The sequence below is a fragment of the Hibiscus syriacus genome, unplaced genomic scaffold, assembly GCF_006381635.1.
Source record: "Hibiscus syriacus cultivar Baekdansim isolate YM2019G1 unplaced genomic scaffold, ASM638163v2 tig00110247_pilon, whole genome shotgun sequence".
NCBI classification, from domain to species: domain Eukaryota; kingdom Viridiplantae; phylum Streptophyta; class Magnoliopsida; order Malvales; family Malvaceae; genus Hibiscus; species Hibiscus syriacus.
In genome coordinates, this window is record NW_024062645.1 from 547512 (window position 1) to 569734 (window position 22223).

General features: G+C 35.1%; 3 protein-coding genes and 1 non-coding gene across 4 annotated transcripts; 1 reads left to right on the top strand and 3 right to left on the bottom strand.

The window, feature by feature from the left end:
- Window positions 1-1802: 1802 nt before the first annotated feature.
- On the bottom strand, window positions 1803-3183 carry LOC120114846 (pentatricopeptide repeat-containing protein At1g77170, mitochondrial-like). Its single transcript, XM_039135628.1, is given in 2 exon segments — window positions 1803-2999; window positions 3001-3183. Coding segments are annotated over 2 exon segments (1275 nt in total). The 5' UTR covers window positions 3156-3183; the 3' UTR covers window positions 1803-1879.
- A 699-nt stretch (window positions 3184-3882) lies between these two features.
- LOC120114865 (dolichyl-diphosphooligosaccharide--protein glycosyltransferase subunit STT3A-like) lies at window positions 3883-11546 on the top strand. The gene is made up of 23 exons (XM_039135649.1): window positions 3883-4068; window positions 4326-4388; window positions 4527-4582; window positions 4655-4726; window positions 4851-4956; window positions 5035-5085; window positions 5292-5387; window positions 5587-5646; window positions 5729-5842; window positions 6366-6452; window positions 6873-6976; window positions 7196-7291; window positions 7656-7776; window positions 7867-7947; window positions 8040-8168; window positions 8281-8508; window positions 9488-9631; window positions 9951-10137; window positions 10218-10315; window positions 10702-10781; window positions 10880-10967; window positions 11220-11309; window positions 11422-11546. Exons 1-23 carry the CDS (start codon window positions 3928-3930, stop codon window positions 11479-11481), a joined length of 2352 nt encoding a protein of 783 aa, XP_038991580.1. The 5' UTR covers window positions 3883-3927; the 3' UTR covers window positions 11482-11546.
- Window positions 11547-12077: 531 nt separating this feature from the next.
- LOC120114788 (protein unc-13 homolog) lies at window positions 12078-16173 on the bottom strand. The gene is made up of 5 exons (XM_039135572.1): window positions 15916-16173; window positions 14662-15513; window positions 13504-13959; window positions 13211-13404; window positions 12078-13026 (listed from the first exon to the last, which is right to left on the bottom strand). Exons 1-5 carry the CDS (start codon window positions 16141-16143, stop codon window positions 12126-12128), a joined length of 2631 nt encoding a protein of 876 aa, XP_038991503.1. The 5' UTR covers window positions 16144-16173; the 3' UTR covers window positions 12078-12125.
- A 4701-nt stretch (window positions 16174-20874) lies between these two features.
- Window positions 20875-20956, bottom strand: TRNAS-GCU. The gene has a single exon. It is a non-coding gene; the product is annotated as a tRNA-Ser (tRNA).
- Window positions 20957-22223: the final 1267 nt, after the last annotated feature.

The window sequence follows — 22223 nt, forward strand, 5'->3', positions numbered from 1 at the left end:
TAAAAACCCTACAATTCAGATTCTAATCGTGGTTTTAGTCCCTCCCCTACGACAAAATTTGAAATTTAATCCATCTATTTTGATTTAACATAATAATTTCCTTCTATTTTTATAGTATTATTAGTACGCCCATATTTATAGTATTATTAACTATTGTCTTTATTAGGTATCCATAATCCAATTATATTAAACTAAAGTAGAAGGATTAAATCTCAAATTTCAGAAAAATAGGGGAACCAAAACCATAATTGAACCATTTAATTTTATACTTTTTTTAATACAGTTTTTGTATGTTTCCTAATAAAACAAAAGATAAGGTCAATGGGAAAGCACGCTACAAGCCTACAAGGCTAAAACGACTTTTTATGATTTTTGTATGTAAATTTTAGGGTAAAGTATACAAATTACCCCGTGATTATAGGATACTGTTTTGTTGAGTATCTTGACTATCAAAAGTTATAAAATAGTCCCCCAATTATAGGGTGTTGCTTTATTGAGTCTCTAGACTATTAAAAGTTACAAAATAGTCACTCGATTATTCATATGTTTCAAACTCGTCTTATTTCGTTAAAAAAATCGATGATAGTCTAAGTTGAATGTTAACCTGTTGAATGAGATATGATAATCGTTTGAGATTTAGGGATCAAATTTTATCATATCACAGTCGGCAAATTAACGTTTTTCATCAAATTTTTAACAGAAAATAATGAGTTTGGAACATATGAATAGTTGGGTGACCATTTTCTAACTTTTAATAGTCAGGAGACTCAACAAAAAAAACTCTATAGTCAAGAGACTATTTTAAAATTTTCAATAGTCAAAGAACTTAACAAAGCAGTGTGTACTCTACCCTAGTTTTTAATATTTTATCAAGAGTAATTTTCTTGGGCTCTTGATTGCTTGCCACATAATGATGTGTCAAAAATCATTATTATCAAAAGAGAAAGGTATTCAAGGAAAATAATCTTTTAATTAATCAATTATATTAAAATCATCAAAATTCATTTTAATCTCTATAAAAATATATATATTAATATTTACACACTTTAAAAATAAACCTTTTGGTCGAAAATATCAAAATTACCATTAGTCAACTTTAATATTTTGATTTAAATATAATTTGACTTTTTTTCTAATTTTGAAATTGAGCAAATAATACCTTAAAAGCATCATTTTCAACCCATCATATTAACATGGGTATTTTTATTCCAATTGGTGTTTCTACAAAGATTCATGATAACATAATAGTTATGTATGTTAATTATTTGGATTTAAATATAATTTGACTTTTTTTTTCTAATTTTGAAATTGAGTAAATAATACCTTAAAAGCATCATTTTCAACCCATCATATTAACATGGGTATTTTTATTCCAATTGGTGTTTCTACAAAGATTCATGATAACATAATAGTTATGTATGTTAATTATTTGGATTAGTTAATTACATTACAAAAAAAATCAAATTATGGTAAATTAAAATGTAGGGACATAATCTTAATTTTCTATTACCATTACAAATTGTGGGGACGTAATGGGTTACCAAAGCATGAACCATAGCCTTTGATGACAACTTACAATAACTTTGCCACTCCAATTGTTGTTAAATCCTTATTTTGAGAATAGTAAAGGGACTAAAATCAGAATTTAACCCTTTTAATTAAACAATTCTAATATACCCTAGTCTTTGGGCCTTTTGGCTTGGAGAATGGTGGCAGCTCTCCAACTTTTTCAAGCTTCTATGGATCAAAAGAATCATAGTCTCTAATCATCATTTCTTATTACTTGAAGAAATGCAGCTCAAGTGACGTGCAACAACAAATAAATAGAGGCTCAGGCAAGCAACTTTTAGTCTGAAATGGCCATTGGAACAAACTAAGTTCAATCTGAACTTGATGACAAGCTATAACCAGGAGTCTTGGCAAGTTTCATTTGCTTCATGATCCCTCTAACCCTTTCAACTTCTTCCCACAAACCATTAGCAGCATAAATATTGGACAATACAACATAAACCCCATCATTCCATGGTTCCAATTCCTGCATATGCTTAGCTACCCACTCCCCGATCTCCACGTTCCCGAATTTCTCGCAGGCGCCGATTAAACACCCCCATATCACTACATTTGCCTTCATAGGCATATCCTCCACCATCTTTTTTGCTTCCTTGAGCAACCCGGCTCGACCAAGCAAATCCGCCATGCAACCGTAATGCTGCAAAGTTGGCCTTATCCTATAATCACTCTTCATCATGTCAAAGTAAAATTTCCCTTCCTCCACTTTCCCACCGTGCACACAAGCACTCAACACCCCAACAAATGTAACATGGTTAGGTCGAACGCCAACCTCTCGCATGCAACGAAAACAATCGAGAGCTTCCTGGACATGACCATGCATTGCATAGCCGACGATCATAGACGTCCAAGAAGAGACATTTCTTTCCCTCATCCTTGAGAAAACTAAATAAGCTAATTCCATCCGACCACATTTCCCGTACATGTCGATCACCGAATTCGACATCAACATGTCGGATTTTCCCAAGCTTCTGGCTTGGAATACACATTTGTGTAACTGAAGAGCCAACTCGAAGTCCCCTAAACTCCCACAAGACGAAGTCACACTAACCATAGTCACATCATCAGGCAAAAACCCTCTCTTTCTAAGCTCCAAAAACATATCTATCACCTCTCTAGCTAGTCCACTCTGAGCAAGTCCTGCTATCAAGGCATTCCAAGACCCCAACTTTCTGTCCGGATTTTCATCGAACACTTTCCTCGCATTGTCAAACTGTCCCACTTTCATATAAAGGTTTATAAACCCACTCTCACAAAACTCATTTAACACTAATCCGATTTTCACAGAGATGGAGTGGAGTTGACGGCCGAGGTCAATAGAGAAACATTGACAAGCGGCCTTTAAGACAATGGGGAGAGTGTAACGATCAGGGAGGAGTCCAGCTCTGCACATGGCGATGAAGATGTAGAGTGCTTTAATGGGAGCATTGGAATCGATTGGGTAATGTCTTGGCTGGGTCTTCAGCGTTCGGATATGGGAAGAATGGGTTGGTCTCAGATGAGGCAATCGAAGCAAGATTGAAATGGGAAAGAGTTGTTGGTGTTCTAGTTCTGGGAACCAGAAGTTTGAAGCGAATCCAGTTCATATGTGGGGATAGGAGATTGAGATTCAGTTCCAGTGCCAGTGCGCGAACATTAAAAGTGTTATTTTATCAAAAATTTTAATTATTAAAAGTTATAAAATAATATGTTAGTAATATATAAATACTTTTTAAATTTATATTTTTATTAAAAATAATTATTTTTTAATTAGATGTTAATATGTTGATTAATTTATAATAAAATATTATCTTAAAGTCGTTTAAATTGTATTTTGTTCTTTATTTACATTTTGTTGTGTAACCAATGTTTAAAATTTTATGCTTTTAAGATAATCAATAGACATCATTAAAATATAATTTTATAATTTCATAACTAATAAATTAGTGTTCAATTTAGTCAGTCTATGAATTTAAATACATAAATAATTAAATAATAATTTTATAACTTTTAATAATGAGAAAGTTAATAAAATAAAATCTTATAATTAAGAGGTAATTTCATAATTTTTAATGATTGAAAAAAATAATATTTATAAATGAGATCATTTGTATATTTTATCTTAATAAAATATATTGTGACACGTGTAAATTTAAGGAGAATATGGTCATTTACTGCCCACGCGAACTACCTGATATCAGGAAGGGGCAGTTTCGTAGTTCCCGCATTCCTTATAGGTAGTAAACACTATAAAATTCGTATTTCTTGAGTTTCACTGAAAACACACTGTTATTAGGTCAACGCCAAAACCTTCTCTTAACTTTCTCTCACACTATCCTCCTCTCCTCACATCGGACTGTTGATTCGATTTGGCCGTCAATGTCGGCGAAGGAGTCCTCAAACGCCGCATTACGTTATCTGAACACCGGCAACACCTTACAACACGCTTTCGGTGACGTTCTCTCCTACTTCATCCTCCTCCTTATTGGAATTCTCGCTTTCTCGATCCGTATATTCTCTGTAAGATCTCTGGTTTATCGCTCCTTGAGAATGCTGTAGATCCGATCTGTGATGTTCTTTTTAAAATGTGATTTTTGCGCCATTTTTTGCCGCCAAAAAGTATAAGAAAGAAAGGAAGTGAAAGCTGAGCTGAAGATTTACGTGCATGTTTGAACATTTACGTTTATTTTATCTATTTATTGCTTAATGATTTTTTTTTCTATTTTCCAAATGAGCTGTTTATTTATTTGAAATTCTTTTGGTTTTTTTGCGTTCAGGTTATAAAATACGAGAGTGTTATTCACGAGTTTGATCCTTACTTTAATTATAGAGTAACTCAGGTCAGCTGACTCAGTTTGCCTTCTCATTTTCGTTTGTTTCTATTTTAGTTCCTTAATATCCATTTTAAATTACTCTTGTCAATGTTTTGGTATCTTAAGCTATATTGCAAGATGATGTGGTTATGTTGTTGGTTTCAGTTTCTTACAAAGAAAGGAATTTATGAATTCTGGAATTGGTTTGATGATCGAACCTGGTAATAGCTAATTGGTAGTTAATTTATGATGTTTACGGTTCCTTCTATGTGAAAATGTATGGTGTAACGAAGGTACCCTCTTGGGCGTGTAATAGGCGGAACAGTTTACCCTGGTTTGACTCTGACAGCTGGAAGCATATGGTGGTAGGTTTCCTTAATGTTAATAGGGAACAAAATCCTATTTCTGTTAAATTTTGCTAATTTATTTTTTTTATAAATATGCCATTACTTGTGTCTGACTTGTTTCAACTTCTCCCTGTTGCATCAGGTTGTTAAATTCTTTAAATATTCCACTGTCTGTGGAGACTGCTTGTGTTTTCACTGCACCTATATTCTCTGCTCTTGCTTCATGGGCAACATACCTTTTGACTAAGGTATTTATTCTGTCCTAAACTTATTTGTATAGTGAGTTTATGGTTATTTAACTCAAATTCTAGTGTCTTTTTTCATAGGAAGTTAAGGGTGCTGGTGCTGGACTGACAGCTGCTTTTCTGTTGGCAATGGTAAAATCATGCAAGAGATCTTGTAGTATTATCATAGTTCATTCATTCTGTAATTCATTATAAATATGCTAACTTCAATTTTGAATAACAGTGGTTGGCATCATTTTACTCTGTGCTTTGTTACAAAAAACTTACCATTATTTTCCTATATCATCTTATGTTGTTATTGGTATCTTTGTTCAACTCATTTAAGTTTTTATTTGTAGGTCCCATCATATATCTCTCGTTCTGTGGCTGGTAGTTATGACAATGAAGCTGTAGCAATATTTGCTCTGATCTTTACTTTTGGTCTTTATATAAAGGTTAAACTTTGATTGAAGAAAATTCTTTTAATTTTCTATAATTTTGAGTTCTACGGCTTGAGGTACAGTTTGATTTAATTCCCCAGTGAATAGTATCTCATTTTCTCATAGATAACCTTCTACTTATTTTGCTTGGAGTTTCTTAGTTCTTTCCATTACTTAATTTCTCGCCTGACTGTTCTTTATTGGTTATTTTCAGACATTAAATACTGGATCCTTGTTTTATGCTACCTTAAATTCATTAGCATATTTTTACATGGTAAGCTTCTTGTGCTCTCTTTTATCCATGTTCTTATTCCATTCATTTTTTATGTTACTCAGTGGACCATTTTGTTTTTCAGGTCTGCTCTTGGGGAGGATACACATTCATCATTAACCTCATTCCAATGCATGTGCTTCTTTGTGTTATAACTGGTCGTTATTCTTCTCGATTGTACATCGCATATGCTCCTCTTGTAAGTATCGGCTTCATCCAAGAAGTTTCAATACTTGTCAATAAACAATAAGAATATATATTTCAGCATGCTATTGGAGAACCAATGCTAACTATTGTCAACAATAATTAGCATCTCGCATAAACTGATGCTTTGTGGGTTAAAAGACTTGGGGAAAATTAAAACATTTAGTAGGCATACATTGGATGGTAATGGGTTGAAAGTTATAGTAATATTTTTACCGAAGTCTTAAATGCTTGACATTTTTTTTAATTTATTAAATGTATATACTCATAATATGTACGAGTATGGGGCATGTATTTTTGTATTACATTTAATTTGATTCTCCTTGTATTTGTTGATAGAAGATTATATGACCAATTAAGGTGTGCTATTCTCTTTGTTCTCACTTAAGGATGGAGACATACTGACATGTCTAAAGAATGTAACTTTTACTTTTTTTCTTCCTTAAATAGAATGGAATCTTGCTGGAGATTTCTACTCGGACTTTCATGATTTTAGTTGAAACTGAGTTTGGCTGCAGGTTGTTTTGGGAACACTGCTAGCTGCTTCGGTGCCAGTAGTTGGGTTTAATGCTGTCATGACATCAGAACACTTTGCATCATTTTTGGTGAGCTTTTTTCTTTGTTTTTCCATGATATGTTGGTTGCATTTTGTATTCTCTTGCATTTCTTGTTGCAATTCATTTGTCTTGTCAATCTCAGTTAGTTATCTCCTTTAGGTATTTGCAATTTTCAATAACATAATCAACTTCGTCCTAGTCAGTTATTCTTGTTCGTGTTTCATGTTATTCACCGTTCCACTTGAGTTGTAGCTGCATGACCAACTTTTGTTCTTCTAATTCTCCATGCACAACTGGTTAAAGGAGGTGTTTGTGGGCTCTAGAACAACAGAAATTTCTTGCAGTTCCGATTTCCAGAATAGCTCTCAAAATCTTTTTTTCCTTCTTCCTTCCCCCTCTTCTTGAATGTCTTGGTCTATTTATGCTACTCCTTGCTTTTTAATATAATTTTTCTTTTCCCTCCTGCAGGTTTTCATTATCATCCAAGTAGTAGCTTTTGTATACTATATCAAGGGGATTCTTTCCCCCAAGATGTTTAAAGTTGCTGTGACACTTGTTGTATCAGTTGGCCTGTAAGCTTTACTTTTTGTATGTTCCTGTAAAATTTTCAGAGAAAATGAATTTATACATTGATGGCAACTAAGAACAAAAAATAGTGAATAAATTGTGATTCAAAAATTTCAGCATACATTAAATAATAAATCATATTCCTTGTGGACTTGCTTTAAAGTTGTTGATAAGCATATGAATAAGTGAAGGGTTAAATGACCTCCTATCATTGCCGTTCTCAGGGCAGTGTGTTGTGCTGTGGTAGCTGTTCTTATTGCATTAGTAGCTTCCAGTCCTACAAAGGGATGGAGTGGACGAAGCTTAAGTTTGCTTGACCCGTGAGTACCTAATTCATTCCATTATCTTCCATGTAAATGTTCTTTGTCAAAACTGATAGAAAAGCAGTGACAGGAATCGTAGTAAAGGATAGTGCAGTGTGATGCACGATAAAACTGAAATTATCTTCAAATTTTGGTCTGGCATGTATCTACTCTTAGGGACTTCTTGGTTGTTTGACTTTTTAAAACCTAATACCCAAGACCTAAGTAAGATGCCAGTAAACTATTTGATATTTTTAGCATTAAGGGAACCGCCCGTGCTTAACAGCGTTATCTTTTTTAATACCTTGCGCTATTTGTTCAATCATTGTTGTCTAAAGTTAGGTGTGTAACTCATTTCCCCTTTCCTTGCTACATTTGACAGAACTTATGCAAGCAAGTATATACCGATCATTGCTAGTGTTAGTGAACATCAACCTCCTACTTGGCCATCTTACTTTATGGACATTAATGTTTTAGCATTCTTGGTTCCAGCTGGTATCATTGTAAGTCTCAAGCTTTTGGAAATATTGACCTTTTGCTGTAACTTAAAAGTTTGTGTTATAATTGATAATTATTCTTTCAATTGTTGGAAGGCATGCTTTTTGCCTTTATCGGATGCAAGCTCATTTGTTGTCCTCTATATTGCTACGTCTGCATATTTCTCTGGAGTAATGGTAAGATGACCATGGACACAGAAAACTTCAAGCCACTACCCTCCATTCATTAATCCTAATAATTTGGGGCCTCTTATGTCTTAATCATACAGGTACGCTTAATGCTTGTGCTTGCTCCAGCTGCATGCAGCACATCTGGAATTGCTCTCTCAGAAGCTTTTGATGTCTTCACCAGATCAATCAAGTTTCAACTACCTGGAGTTAGCAAAGCTGAAATTGATGTAAACATGCTATACTTATCCATACCAGAAGTTCATAATCCACCCATCATTTTATGAATACCTGTAGCTACTGTACTAAAATATTTTCTTCCTACCGCTTCTGATCATCAAGGTAGGGGAAACTAGTTCTGCTATTGCTGAAGAACAGAATGTTGCTGGAAAGACAGAAAAACCTGAGGAGACATCAAAGGATAGACCCTCTAGGAAGAAAAAAAAGGAAAGGGAGCATGAGGAAAAACCTACCAAAGCCAAAGCTGAGAAGAAGCGGCTTCTAGCTTTACCTTTGGTGGCAACTGTGGTTTCTCTTCTACTACTTGTCTTTCTGGGTGCTTTCTATGTGGTAATTTGGTTTCCCATTTTATATGCTCTAACTGCTTGTTTTTTCCTGTATTTTCATCATAGAAGTTAATGTATCACTTAGTAGTCGGTTATTGCTGTGATATGATTTTGTTCAGTAGCTGAGAGGTTGTTCTGGTTGTAAATAAAGGATTTTTTGCTAGCTATTTTCTAACGTTTTAGGTGGGATATACATATGTGAGTTTTAGAGAAGAAGATTTTCTCTGATTTTTATTTCACTCGAATACAAAAGAAGAGTCTTTCCTATTTAAAGAACTCTTGAGCCACAATCCTAAGTAGTAAAACTCTTTCAAACCATTTTAGAGATAAACTAACATCTTATCCTTTAGGTAGATAAGACTTGTACTAAGATTTAAATTACTAACTAACAAAGAAACAAATCATCTATAATCTATACTCCCCCTAAACTGGTGAGTAGAAACAAAATTGAGTTTAACTGTCCCACTTGTAACCTTCTCAGAGATGAGGTGACGGTCTAGGTCTAGCTCCACATGTTTCGTCCTGCCATGGGGTGTGTGTGTTACAAAGTGGACACTTTTTGTTTTTCAGTGATCTAAATAGGTCTGCAAATGCTATTTCATTAAGTTTGGATTTAGCACTAGGCCACTTGCATTACTGGTTTGTAAATACCGCATCCTTGGAATGGATGCTGAGGATGTATATAAGGTATGAACAATGAAGTGTAAAATTTAGTGATGATTATGGCATTTAAAAGTTGTTAGTCTCTTCTTTTCTTCAGCTACGAATTTGGATACCTTATTGTAGTTTCACAATGAATCTCGCGCATAGAATGCAACAAGTTAAACTTCTGTTGGAAATTTGTATGCCTCAATGGGAAAAAACCTTTGGCTCTAAATCTTTTCTTTTTTACTTTTGTCCATGAGATGTCCATACATACCAATTTATTGTTTGTTTGTTTCTTTTTGTTTCAATTGTAAAACTGTCACTTTTTCTCTTTACAGCTTCATTGTGTTTGGGCTGCAGCAGAAGCTTATTCAGCCCCCTCAGTAGTTTTATCATACCGTGCACATGGTCGTCTGCATGTTTTTGATGATTTTAGAGAGGCTTATGCGTGGTTGCGCCATAATACTGATGTCAATGACAAAGTAAGTTCTTTAAATGTCAATTAGGCTACCAGTCTTTTGAGCTGGAAGTTTTTCTTGATACCTGTATCTACGTAGAATAAAAAATGGAAAATATATATTTTAAGCTGTTTGATCAACACTGATATGCCGAGCATAAAATGGCTCGGCTCTGATAATCCTTATTGGTCATCTTTTTTCTGTGTATGTATTTTCTTCTTATGTTATCTTGGATGGATTTGTTTTGCTTATAGCAGCTTAGTCTTTTGTTGAATATATAACAATATTGCAACCTATTAAGCAAAACATGCTGTCCGACATTGCTAAGTGAAACTCCTGGTAGGTTGCATCATGGTGGGACTACGGTTACCAAACCACTGCAATGGCTAATCGCACAGTGATTGTTGATAATAATACCTGGAACAATACTCATATTGCAACTGTTGGTACTGCGATGTCTTCTCCTGAAAGGGCAGCTTGGGATATTTTCCACTCTTTGGATGTGAAATATGTTTTTGTCATTTTTGGAGGTTTGATTTTTTTTATCCTTTGGTATTTGAATTATGTTGTCTTAATATATTATGTTCTGACAACTTACTTCACTAACTAGGTCTCATTGGCTACCCCAGTGATGATATTAATAAGTTCCTATGGATGGTTCGAATTGGAGGTGGTGTGTTCCCTCACATCAAGGAAGCTGATTACCTGGTAAGTTATCTTTTTGGTTTTCTTTCAGCGTTTGGAAGTATCAACTCTCAATCATACTTTTGTATATTCAAAGTCAAACAATAAATATTTATACATTTTGGGAAAAAATATGTTTAAGTGTGATGAAATTTGCTAGTGGAACAACAAGAGAAAGGCCGAGCATAATTACAAAATTGTGTATAAAAGTGAGCAATACCTTTTATAGGTTTTTCTAGTTTTTTTTTTAGGCCTTTATAGGTTTTCCTAGTTAATTGAATGTTACTGCACTAACGTAAGACGATATTTATTTTGGCTGAGAAATTAGATGATATTTAAGCTCTCTCTTGACTCGGTTATTTCACTCTCTGTAATTAGTAACTATTCTGTAACTTGCCTTCTCTCTACAGAAAGATGGTTCGTATCGAATTGATTCCCAGGCGACTCCAACCATGCTGAATTGTCTAATGTATAAACTCTCCTATTACAGGTCTGTTGCTGTTAATGTTTGAGTACTTCATATGTGGTTTTGGCCAGTTTTTTTCTTTGAACTTGTACCTAATCTTTTAATTGCATACATATCTACAGGTTTGTGGAAACTGATGGGAAAGCGTACGATAAAGTTAGGCGGACAGAAATTGGAAAGAAATATTTTAAACTCACTCATTTTGAGGAGGTTAGATGATCCTAGTTTTCATTCTATTCAAATAGTGCCTGCATATCATGAAAAATTGCCTACCATATTCGTTTAAATTACTTCAGTATGATCCATGTTGTGGTGTGCGTTTGGAATATGATAATTTTCGTCTTTTTTCTATTTGCATGCCGATGAGCCTCCGCTCAAATCATTTAATATTCGACTCATTGGATGTTGCGTTTATTCAAGTGTTTTCCTGATCAGATTTCTCTTGTTTTATTGCCAATGTAGGTATTCACAACTCATCATTGGATGGTTCGGATATATAAACTAAAGCCTCCAAAGAACATGATTAGAGGAAAGACAAAGAAATCGAAACCGGTACATATAATCATGGATTCTCATCATAAAAATAGACACATTACATTAAGATTGTTTCATTGTTAATGTTCACCTATACGTTATTTTTAACTTGTTAATAATGTTCTGGCAGAAAACTAGCTCAAGAAGCAGTTCAAGAAGTGGAACCAAAAAGAAGAATCCGTGGCACTAAGAAACACAAACATAGATATTACCGGTAGGTTATTATTTTCCTTGGATACAGTCAAATTAAATGGATTTTGCAGGCTTCGCTCCATCTTTTGTAAGCTACTGTATTGAACTGCGTCGTCATTATTTATAACATCAAATTTAGGGCAAAAATAAAGCACAAATCATCATTTGCATATGCTTTTTTTTATACAATAAGGTTAATTACTGGCTTGGTTCTCTTTCTATTGCTCTATTATTATGTTCCTCTGTTCGAAAATAGAAGAGAAGCTTACCGATCTTCCTACTTTGACTCTAATGCTAACAGTGTGATCTTACCTTGGCTGCTTCTGTTATGAAAAATTTATGGCCACCATGTTGCTTTTCTTTCGACACCACATCTCTTTTTATGTGACTAATTGACAATGATAATGAACTTACTACTTTTAACCATATAACATCTGTTTGTTAACAGTAGCTTGAATTGTTGGTATTTGGAAACAACAGCAGAAAGATCCAAAACTGTTTCTGGAGGTAGTGAAATAATGTTACCCTCTTGTGTAAAAACATGATTTTACATATACACAGGAAGATATATGAATCACATGAATCGGTTTATAACATCATTTGACTGTTCTTTTCACCAGAACAAAAAGGAAAAGAATTTTGTTAGAGTTTCTTTGGCAAGTTGTAAGTCTTCTTAAGGAACTTAGCTGCTATTTCGTCATTCCTGTAACACAAAACTCTCAAGACCGTGTTCGGTTCAGTCGGGCCCCACAGACCTGTCGTTGGTGGCAATGGAAGCTTGGATTTAGTCGTAGAAGAAGAACAATTATCGAGTGTTATGCTTCTGAATTTCTCAATCAGGCTCTCGGTATCAGTTTGAAACAAGGGGAGAATCTCTTTAACTGTGATCGAAAAGTCGTCGATCAACTCGGCCGGAAGTCCATCCCCATTAGACCAAAACAGATCAGTCAAGAACCTAAAATCCTCTTCTATCATTTCATAGTCCTGCAGGGTAAAAGCACGAGCAGGGCCGCCGGCGAGTAAAACCAGTAAGAGGCCATCAAAAGAAACCTTCATTACTTGAGTAACAAGTCGTGTTCTAATATTGTCATGCACGGTTAATGAAATGTCCTCCAACTGGAGGTCGAGCTCCTGAAGAAAAGGTTCGATCCTAGACGATGAGACGTCCCCGATATACAAGCCGTCCCAGAAGAGATGACTTAGGTCGCGGTAGACGACGTTATTTGCAGTTGCTTCACATAGGTGTTGGATCCCTTCTTCACATGCAGCAGCCGAAAGTTTAAATGCTTTCTCCATTCCATTGGAAATATCTTGAGTTGATTCAGAGTTTGTTAAATTGGTAACTTCCCTTTTTGCCAATCCATTCAACTGAGTTTGAATATACAGAAGAGTGTTAATACGACAGCACATCTGGGGTGTCCCGGAGGTGTCATTTGCAGTCCCCCCCTGAGTTTTCTTATGAGCCTTTTCTTTTCTCTTAAACACACCAGGAAGTTTGGAGCGTCTAGAACATCTAGTCAAAGGTGGTATTGTGGGTACATAGCTTTGGGTATCTGTAGATTACAGGTATTAATGTGTCAATGATTGGATTAGAATTTTTCAAATTAAAAAGGACTAAATCTAAAACTTTGTTGAAGTACAAGGACCAGAGAAATATGTCCGATTGCTAATTTCATAAAGAAAAAGAGCGAGGAAGAGAAAGAAATGCATGCATTGGTAAGTAATACGTACCACAGCCAGACTTGGCCATGGATATGTAGTGTAGAAGACAGCTATCGATCCCAGTGGCTAAGTCTGGGAGCATAGAAGCATGTATGGCTATTGGTAACAAAAAGAATGCTTCAAAAGCTTCATCTACAATCCGCAGCACTTCAACAGCTGATAGAGCAAAACGCTCCCTTGTGGCCTTTGGATCCCATTTCTACGAAGAGATGAGAAAAATGCACAATGCATAACCAGTGAAAGGAGGCAAGTAATTTGGCATAAGATGGTCAAATTATGATTTAACCGATATTATTACCTCTTGTTGCAGGCTCCTATTAACCCATTCCTTCAACCTATCAGTTCTCTCGGTTATCCATGATTTAACCAAACCAGAAGTAACAGATTCAGCCTCGTAAGGAAGCATCTCCCTTATGATCGACTTGCCACCATCTTCACTATCCACCGAATTCTCAACCGCAATCTGCACCAAATCTTTCTCCAATTTGTCAGCGGTTTTCAGCACTTCTAAAACATCCGGCGATATCTCATCGATGCCCGAAACATATTGCTTAAGCTCATTCCCATAGCAGGAATGGAGGGTGGCCACTGCTACGCCTGCTGCAAGTGGATGCCACCGTTTTAATATCGGACTGAAAGTTTCCTTCTCCGTAAAAGCCAGTTTACTCACTTCCTCTGCAAGTCTGGCCATGAAAGGAAGCTCGTTTTGGAAGTCTTTGGATGAAGGTTTGCTTGACTTTTCCTTCTCCATTACCTGTCTAAATACACGTCTATAAATAGATTAAAAAAATGATTCGTCTTTCAAACAAAAATGGTAAAATTCTGATCTTCATCCCCCTATTTTAATGTGATATAATTTGATCCTGCTACTATTATTAATATTATGCCGATTTTTAAATCGCTTGAAACTTGAACACAAGTGATCCTAGTACTAGTAGTAATGCTACACTTAGATGACTTGGGTTTGAGCAAGCGCATTAATCGGCTCGTTTTATTCTTTTAACTTTTCTTATTAAATTATAGGAGTAGAGGTGATCAAAATATTTGAACCTAATGAATTTCGATATGATATTATATAGGATTGAAGTTTAAAAAAAAAAAAAGGTTTGAATGAGGTTGACGAAGGAGAGAGTCGGGGTTGGGATAGTTTTGACTTGGATAATTAGTATGTGCTCCCTGTATATATATTTAGGGATAGACTACGAAGCTTCTTTATAATATTTTTAATCTTCTTCTTATCTTGTCGCATAAAAATGAGAGAAATTTTGTTTAAATCGAGTCGGTTCAAAATTTAAGATGAGTTCAAGATAAATAATATGACGATATAAATCGAAATGATAAACAAATGATTCATATAGTCCCATGCTCATCCCTATATAGGAGACTCCTTATTTAGTGTTGCACACACGTAGGGACAACATAAAAGATTAAATATGGGGAAATATTGGGAACTTGCCTGGGCAAAAGCAGCACGCAGTGATGATTTTATGGATTCATCAACTTTCTCATAACCAACATCGGTTTCGTCTCCTTCAACACCATCTTCTTCCATTATCTTTGCTGATAGAACCGCCATGGAAACCACACATGCCATTGACTCAATGTTGTCACTTCGGAAATGAAAGTGGTAATCAACAAGCCTTTTCTCACCCCAACCTAAAATCGCACTCGAAATACAACTCAACACCTTGGCATAATGGGCATCTTCCTTCAATGCCTTTGCATCATGTTCTACTTTCGTCAACAGGTTCTCGCCCGTGTTCAACAGATCGCCCTCGGCTTGATCCGTCATCGTCGTGTAACGGTTGAAAAAAATCCACAAGAAGCAAAGATTGTGCAGCACTTGGTTCATTCCCAGGACTTGCCATGTCTTCTTTATTTGCTCTACCACCTCAAATAACTCGTCAATGACAGATGCTTCGTCATTGATATCGAAACAAGCTTCGAGCAGCATTTGGTAGATTTTGAGGTTCAAAGGGAATCCATCTGCCCAGTGGTGTGTCCCGGAAACCGTTCCGTCGTCGCTTGTTCGACAAGCAAGTGATGTAACAATGCTCCGAAGGGATTGCATCGATTCATTATTTTTTATGATGTTCGAAGGCTTCTCCAATGCCTCATCGACGATCCCTCGGAGCTGTTGCCGATCGGCGTTGTCGTTTTCTAGTGGCAGTAGAGGATGCAAAAGGAGTCCGGTTTCAAGAAGCTTAAAACATCTCTTTTGCGAAGCTTCGTGTTCTTCTTTGCTCGGAAAATCGGCAGGCTGTAGTTGCTGCAACATCTCGAGTGGCAACACAATTGACTCTATTTTCTGATGCATATACATGAAACAAAATATAAGATGTCTAATGTTTTTTTTCAAAAAAAATGAAGGACTAATCAGAAGTTTTTGAAAATTTGAAGGATGTAATTAAATTTTTCCAAATTTCGTGAGGCCTATAACCCCTTCAGGCTCTCATATAGATTCATCCATTGAGCTCAATTCAAAACTCGGAGCTCGATATGGAATTCAATCTCATATTTAAGCTCAAAGTAAGTTTGATTACATTTGTTCATATATATATATCTAAGTTCGAGCTTAAATTTAAATTCGATCACACTTGACGTATAAAATATACACTGATACAAGGACTTGATTGAACATTTTATTATATTTAATGCTCGTAACCGAAAAAGAAAACGAAAAATGTAATAGCAATTTCTTTTAACAAACCTGATCAACAGCAACTTTAGAGAGAGCTTTTCTAACTCTAGAATCTATTTGCTCCGAAACTCGCATTTGAACCCTCAACGTCTCCTCAATTGAACTCGGCTTCTTCACTTGTTCCGGGACGGTCTTATTACCACTCGATTTCTTCCTCCGAGATTTTATTCCTAAAGCCTTCTTCACCTTACTCGCCGCCCTTGACTTCAACGAAGTATATTGTGTCGTCGTCGCCATCCCCGTCTTCTCCGAATTCTTTTCCGAGTCCGGTACTTTGTCATTCGATGTTTTCCCACCAAAACTCAGACATGCTCCAACCAAAATCTCATAAGCTGTCTCATTTAGCTCCGAGTCCGATAAATTCGTCGCCAACTCCCCAAAGGGGCACGTAATCGTTTCCGTATAGTCATTAGGTGTTGCCTTCGTCATTTTTACCGTCGCCGCTGTTGTCTTTATCGTTTTATGATGCTATTACAACAATAACAATGTCAATCAAATTAAGATTCAATCAGTTTAGTAATTTACTTTTGTAATGTTATTAGTAACCACAGATTGATAACACCTTAATTATGATCATAAAAGTGATAAAAAAAACTTTTTATTATTATTCTTTCACAATTAGAGTCACATAAAAAGTTTAATCAATCATATTAAATCAATAATAACTATACGTATTAATCAAATCCCATATTAAAGTAGATATATCATCTAACATTATAGGAGTAGAGACATCAAACTATGTTAACTTTTCCAGTTGATGGATTAAAACTGCAATTAAACCTTTTCTAGCTCTATAATCATTAGATTTTCGTTCTGATACGATTTCGTCCTTGGAATACCATCATTGGGGGATCTAAACACATAATTGGACATGATTTAAAGGTACTGTCTATACGTCTGTAAATGAGCCGAGCGAACATGAACCACGGTGTGTTTATGTTCGTTCATTTAAGTTTAACCGAACAAACGCGAAAGATCAAACGTATGACAGGTCTTCCGTCTCCAAATGAAAAACTGTTTGCAACTATACGAAGCATCGTGGAATAACTCCTCATCGTATCAGTGTTCAATATGGATATATTATTTAACATAACGAAATTCATACAAGACATGTTAGGGCATGCAAAAGAAGAAAAATTAAACGTAAAGGAAGTAATGAAAATAGAGAATTACCCCTTGTTCTTGAAAAAGAAAACCGATGGAAGGAATGGAAAGAGAAGAATCTGCATTATAATTTTGAGAGAAAAAGGGGAATGAAAAAGAAGATGGGAAGTCGGGAGAAAATTAAGAGAAAATGTGTGTGTTTTCCCTTTTTATTATTATTCAACCACACAAATAAATCAACACCTAAATAAATAAATAAAATGATCCCTCGTTTACACAAGAGACGAGTTGGATCACCCCAACATAATATACAAACCTTTGTTGGCAACCCACCAAGGAGTGCAAGCCAAACGAACAAACGAATGGCGTGGGACAGATAATCCCCCCCCCCCAAAGGAAAACCAAGGATGTAACACCCCCAACCCATATCCGATCCGAATACGAGTCTGAGGTGTCACATTGACTTTTCAAACTTTGACTCGTGACAAAATTCAAGGAAAATTTAAAACTTTCATTAACATTAAAGCGGTTTATTTACATGAATTGACCAAAACAACCAAAATCGATCAGAGCATTCATAACTGACACTTTTCTTACATGCCAACATACTATGCACGACAAAATACATACTTTATCAGTTACTTCTGATATGATCTTCTAGCAGTGATGTTGTTTTTGCCACCGTATTTCTGCTCTTCCTGATTCTTGGTACCTACATGTAAATCACTTACACGCTAAGTCACAGACTTAGTGAGACATAAATAAACATATAACAATAATATCACGAACATGCATTTCTATCAATCCACTAGGACATTGCGAAGCACATGCAAATACCACATTATGACATATGAGTAGGATATGCATGAATAAACAATTATATTTCATAAGAATTTTCCTTTAGTTTATCTTTGGACTGCCCATGTACATTATTGAGAACAGAAGGTACGCAAGTACACTGAGGTTGTGCACAATGCTGTCACCACAGCTCGAATAAAATCCCACTAGGGGCGCTGAATATTTGTCCCGAAGGACCACTATGTCCCGAAGGACCACTGATAATCCCTCGACTCTTGGCATGCCAATTATACCTACTGCTCTCATATTAAATAACATGGGCTTAATTATAAATCCATTCTCATTTCATATCTCTTTCATCACTATCCATGTAAATACATAAATCACTTCATATGATTATTTCCATTATTTCACATACTTGGAAGGATTCTCTGATAAGGGCGTTCATGCATATAATATCGTGTTAAATCATGAATGAATTATACATGAAATCACTATAACATTAATACACATATATATGTATGCATATGCATGAATATGGAATCATAAATTCAATTATAAGAGATAGACTTATCACAAGTCTTGTCTCAATACAATTCTATCTAAGATAGGCACTCACCTTAGCCTTGCTTTGACTCGTTTCTAATCCTTCGATTGTTCCGGAACAAGATTACGTTCTATATCTACATAGTAATACATTAATACATATCAGTATACTAAATTGATATATTCTAAACTATCACTCCTTAGGCTAAAAAGAAAGCTATTTTTATCTTTTAATGAAGGTATGCATCGATGCACTCTACAGTGTATCGATGCATTCCTTAACGTGTACATCGATGCACTACCTGTGCATCGGTACACAAATCCCATTCTATGTTTGTATTTTAAGGGGGTGCATCGATGCACTCCTTATGCATCGATGCACTAATGGCATTCGATGTTCATTTATTTGAGAGTGCATCGGTACACATTGAATGTGCATCGATGCACACAGCCCAGAAATGTTATTTTAGCACGAAAATCCCTTCATAATCCTCTCAACACTTCATATTTCACCTCTTTTTATATCCTTAACTTGCATATACCTACTTAAACTAATTAATACCCATTCAATACCTCTTAAACTTAAAAATTCAATCCTCCACATAGAATTCAAGAATCTTCCTCAAATTCCAACATGTTCTAAATCTAATTCTAACACTTCGTATATCTTAATTAAGTCGATGACAAGTCAAATTCAACCTCCGATTCAAAATATTAAATTTATTTCAAAATTCCATTCAAGAACTCCTAATCTTTAATTCTTCCTACACCCTTCATCTTGTTGTTTTAAAGCAAATTAAGCTTTTCTTAAGTTTAATTAGCATCTAAGGAGCAAAACCAAACTTAAATTTCAGCAAACAATTAGCTCATGAGAAATCTTACCTTTGTTTTGACCTCTTCACGTGTGGAGAAAGAAGAGAAGAAGCAAACTCTGGAACCTTGTGTTTTCCTTCATTCTCTTCCACGTGTAGCTAATATAAATATAAGAAAACTTAATTATTTTCTCTTGCAAATGATCATTCTATCCTTCAATTCCATCTTCTTTGCAATTTAACCCTATACCAAATTACAATACTATTCAATTATTCTGCTTTAGTCACCAAATTCTCAAGTTTTACAATTTAATCACTAACACGGTATTAAGGATGTTACAAAGGAACCCTCTCCTGCTTACATCTAAGAGCCTTCCACACCTTTCTTCCTTAAAAATTCCCAACGAGGTTACCTACAATAGCCTAATCATTCCTTAAGCAAAAGAACCTTTTTCCACGCCCATTTATAACTGTCATTCAAAGGAGCTTGCCAAATGGAGCTTGCTAAATGGAGCGAACTTTTAAAATATACTTATTTATCCAGGCCACCCAAAGTGAACCAGTTTAAGTTAAAAGGAGCCATAAACGTCTTTATCATACATGTTCTATTCTAAACTAGATTGATCTTTATCCCCATAACCCTTTTACAACACAAATAAAAGCATTACTAACAATTCTCCAGGCAAGCTGAAGAAACTCGCAGGGTACCCATTCGGACCAGGGATTCTGTTACCATTCACAGAGAAGAATACGTATTTTATCTCCTTCGACATCACACGAGCATTCAAACTATCTTTTAAATCAGCAGCAACTCATCAGAAACAGGATCCATATTAGTGTCAACAGACCCAAGAGCATCTGAAAAGTATTGGATCAGTTCCACAGAAATATCCTCAAACTTGTCCAACAGACCTGAATCGAATTAAACTTTTGCCTTGCAGCCACTTGCCTAAAGAAATAAACGGAACTTTGATCCTTGTTCTTGATAAATTGGACCCTAGACTTTTGCCTTAAATACTTCTCTTCAGCCCTATAAGGAGCATTCAAGACATGATCAACTTCTTTTTCACGGGCAACATTTTCAATCGAATGCCAACTCAACACCGTTTTCTGCACTTCCTCTAGTTCTTTTTGAACCCCAACAATTGTATCAGACAACCTCTCAAACTACTTACTGTTAAAACAATACATTTTAAGTCTATTAAGTTTTAGTTTTATAGTATGCATTTTATTAGTACATACATTAAATTGATCCATTTAATAGTAGAGAAATTTATTTGAGCCGATTTCTATAATAAAGAGTTTAAATTGATCTATTTAATAATTGAATGACTAATTTAATCGAACCTCTATAATAGAGGGACCTAACAAATAAGTTTAAGGAAGAACAAGTGTGTTGAAGATAGCATTCACTAAAACCGTAATTCTTTTGGTATGGCAAATTTAGGTCAAATTATGATTTTTATCTATTTACTATGTTTAAATATAAGATGTAATCACTATAATTTGCATATTTTATCCCCTTTCTATTATTCTAATATTATTGATTAATCTAAATAGTTAATTATAAAATGCTGGCATGTTTTTTTTAAATCTAATAATCAAATTAAAGAGTAAGGATTAAATTTCAAATTTAAACAAATAGAGAGACCAGAACCATTATTTTACCAATAATTTGTCATCAGTTCCGGATTGGTTAAAAAAAATTCGTCGCCTGAGAGATTCGAACTCTCGCGGGGATACCCCATGTACTTAGCAGGCACACGCCTTAACCACTCGGCCAAAGCGACTCTTATTATTAGCTAATGTATACATTAATTCAACCCTAAATAAGGCAAAGAAAAAAAGAGAGAATGTTTTCAAACTTGTAGTCGGTTCTGAAGCTATTAATGGGCTTGCTTGCAGGGTTCAAGATGGCTTAAAGCAACAAAGCCCTGCCCATATGTACAAACCAGCGTTTGCTTCAACTAGCCATTTCTTCCTCATTGTTTCTACCTAAGGAACATAAATTTCCAAGATTGGCTCAACTCTCTCATTTTTCACCATTACATTTACAAAGCTCAATGTTAACTTACCATTGCATATACCATAGCAGTATAGGATCATTTAACATTGCAAACTACCGCTCGAATTAAACAACCTCAGTAGTTTAAGGATTTGTTATTATCTTTTGATATCTCGAGTTCGAACAATCGAGAATATAAACGTTTGTTTGTCAATTGGTTAAAAATCTTTAAACATGTACTATATTGTATTCTTCCGAGATTACCAAAAAAAATTGCAAACTACCTACACATCCCACGAGAATGGGAATTGAAAACGTGTATTGATTTGAACCATGCACTTTTAGTTTTCATTTTTTCCTTCTAAAAAACAGACCGACCAAGCATGTTCCCTAAAAATTTGATTTTCCACATTGTAATCAATTCCTACAAGAGACAAAACAGATGCCGATTAAGCTAAACGTCGGAAGATTATTTTGTCTGAGCAAGGCATCTGTAGACGCCGCAAATCATCGGGGACAGGGTCCCTCCAGTGTTGGTCGCCATTAAACCAAGGCCGACACCAGCCAACGTGTTCCACTGTTTCTATGCAACTTGGCCATGAAAAAAGCTATCTAGTGTCATATATGACCCCCGGGTGGTTGAGTTGGATGAATCTACCTTACGTTGATTCACGTTTTAAAATTTCAAAGTCCACACTATTTCTGATTTAAATTTGGTTGTTAAAAGATTCATTTTATTCATTAAAGTTTCAAATTCGAATATCTCGTACCTAAGATATGAACTTTCATGGTCAAAGAGCACACTATTTTCTACTAAAACTTGCATGTATCAATACTATTTCAAATTTATCGTATCTTTCAAAATGTCTAATGTGTATATAAGTATTAATGTAATATCTTATTCAAATTAATAACTAAAAAAATCAAATTTTAGTGGCTATAAGAAAACCAATAATAGAGAACAAAAAATAACGGGGCATACGTTTTAAGAGCATGTTCAAAAACATAATCATGATAAACGAAAGATGCAGTTGGTTAATTTGATTGATTGA

Coding starts and splice junctions, on each gene's coding strand:
- LOC120114865 (XM_039135649.1), top strand. CDS start 3,928: ATGTCGGCGAAGGAGTCCTCAAACGCCGCATTACGTTATCTGAACACC. Junction 5,388..5,586: donor CTTTTGGTCTTTATATAAAG/GTTAAACTTTGA, acceptor GGTTATTTTCAG/ACATTAAATACTGGATCCTT. Junction 10,138..10,217: donor TGTTTTTGTCATTTTTGGAG/GTTTGATTTTTT, acceptor TTCACTAACTAG/GTCTCATTGGCTACCCCAGT.
- LOC120114788 (XM_039135572.1), bottom strand. CDS start 16,143: ATGGCGACGACGACACAATATACTTCGTTGAAGTCAAGGGCGGCGAGT. Junction 13,960..14,661: donor TGCGTGCTGCTTTTGCCCAG/GCAAGTTCCCAA, acceptor GTATTTAGACAG/GTAATGGAGAAGGAAAAGTC. Junction 13,027..13,210: donor GCCAAGTCTGGCTGTGGTAC/GTATTACTTACC, acceptor AGATACCCAAAG/CTATGTACCCACAATACCAC.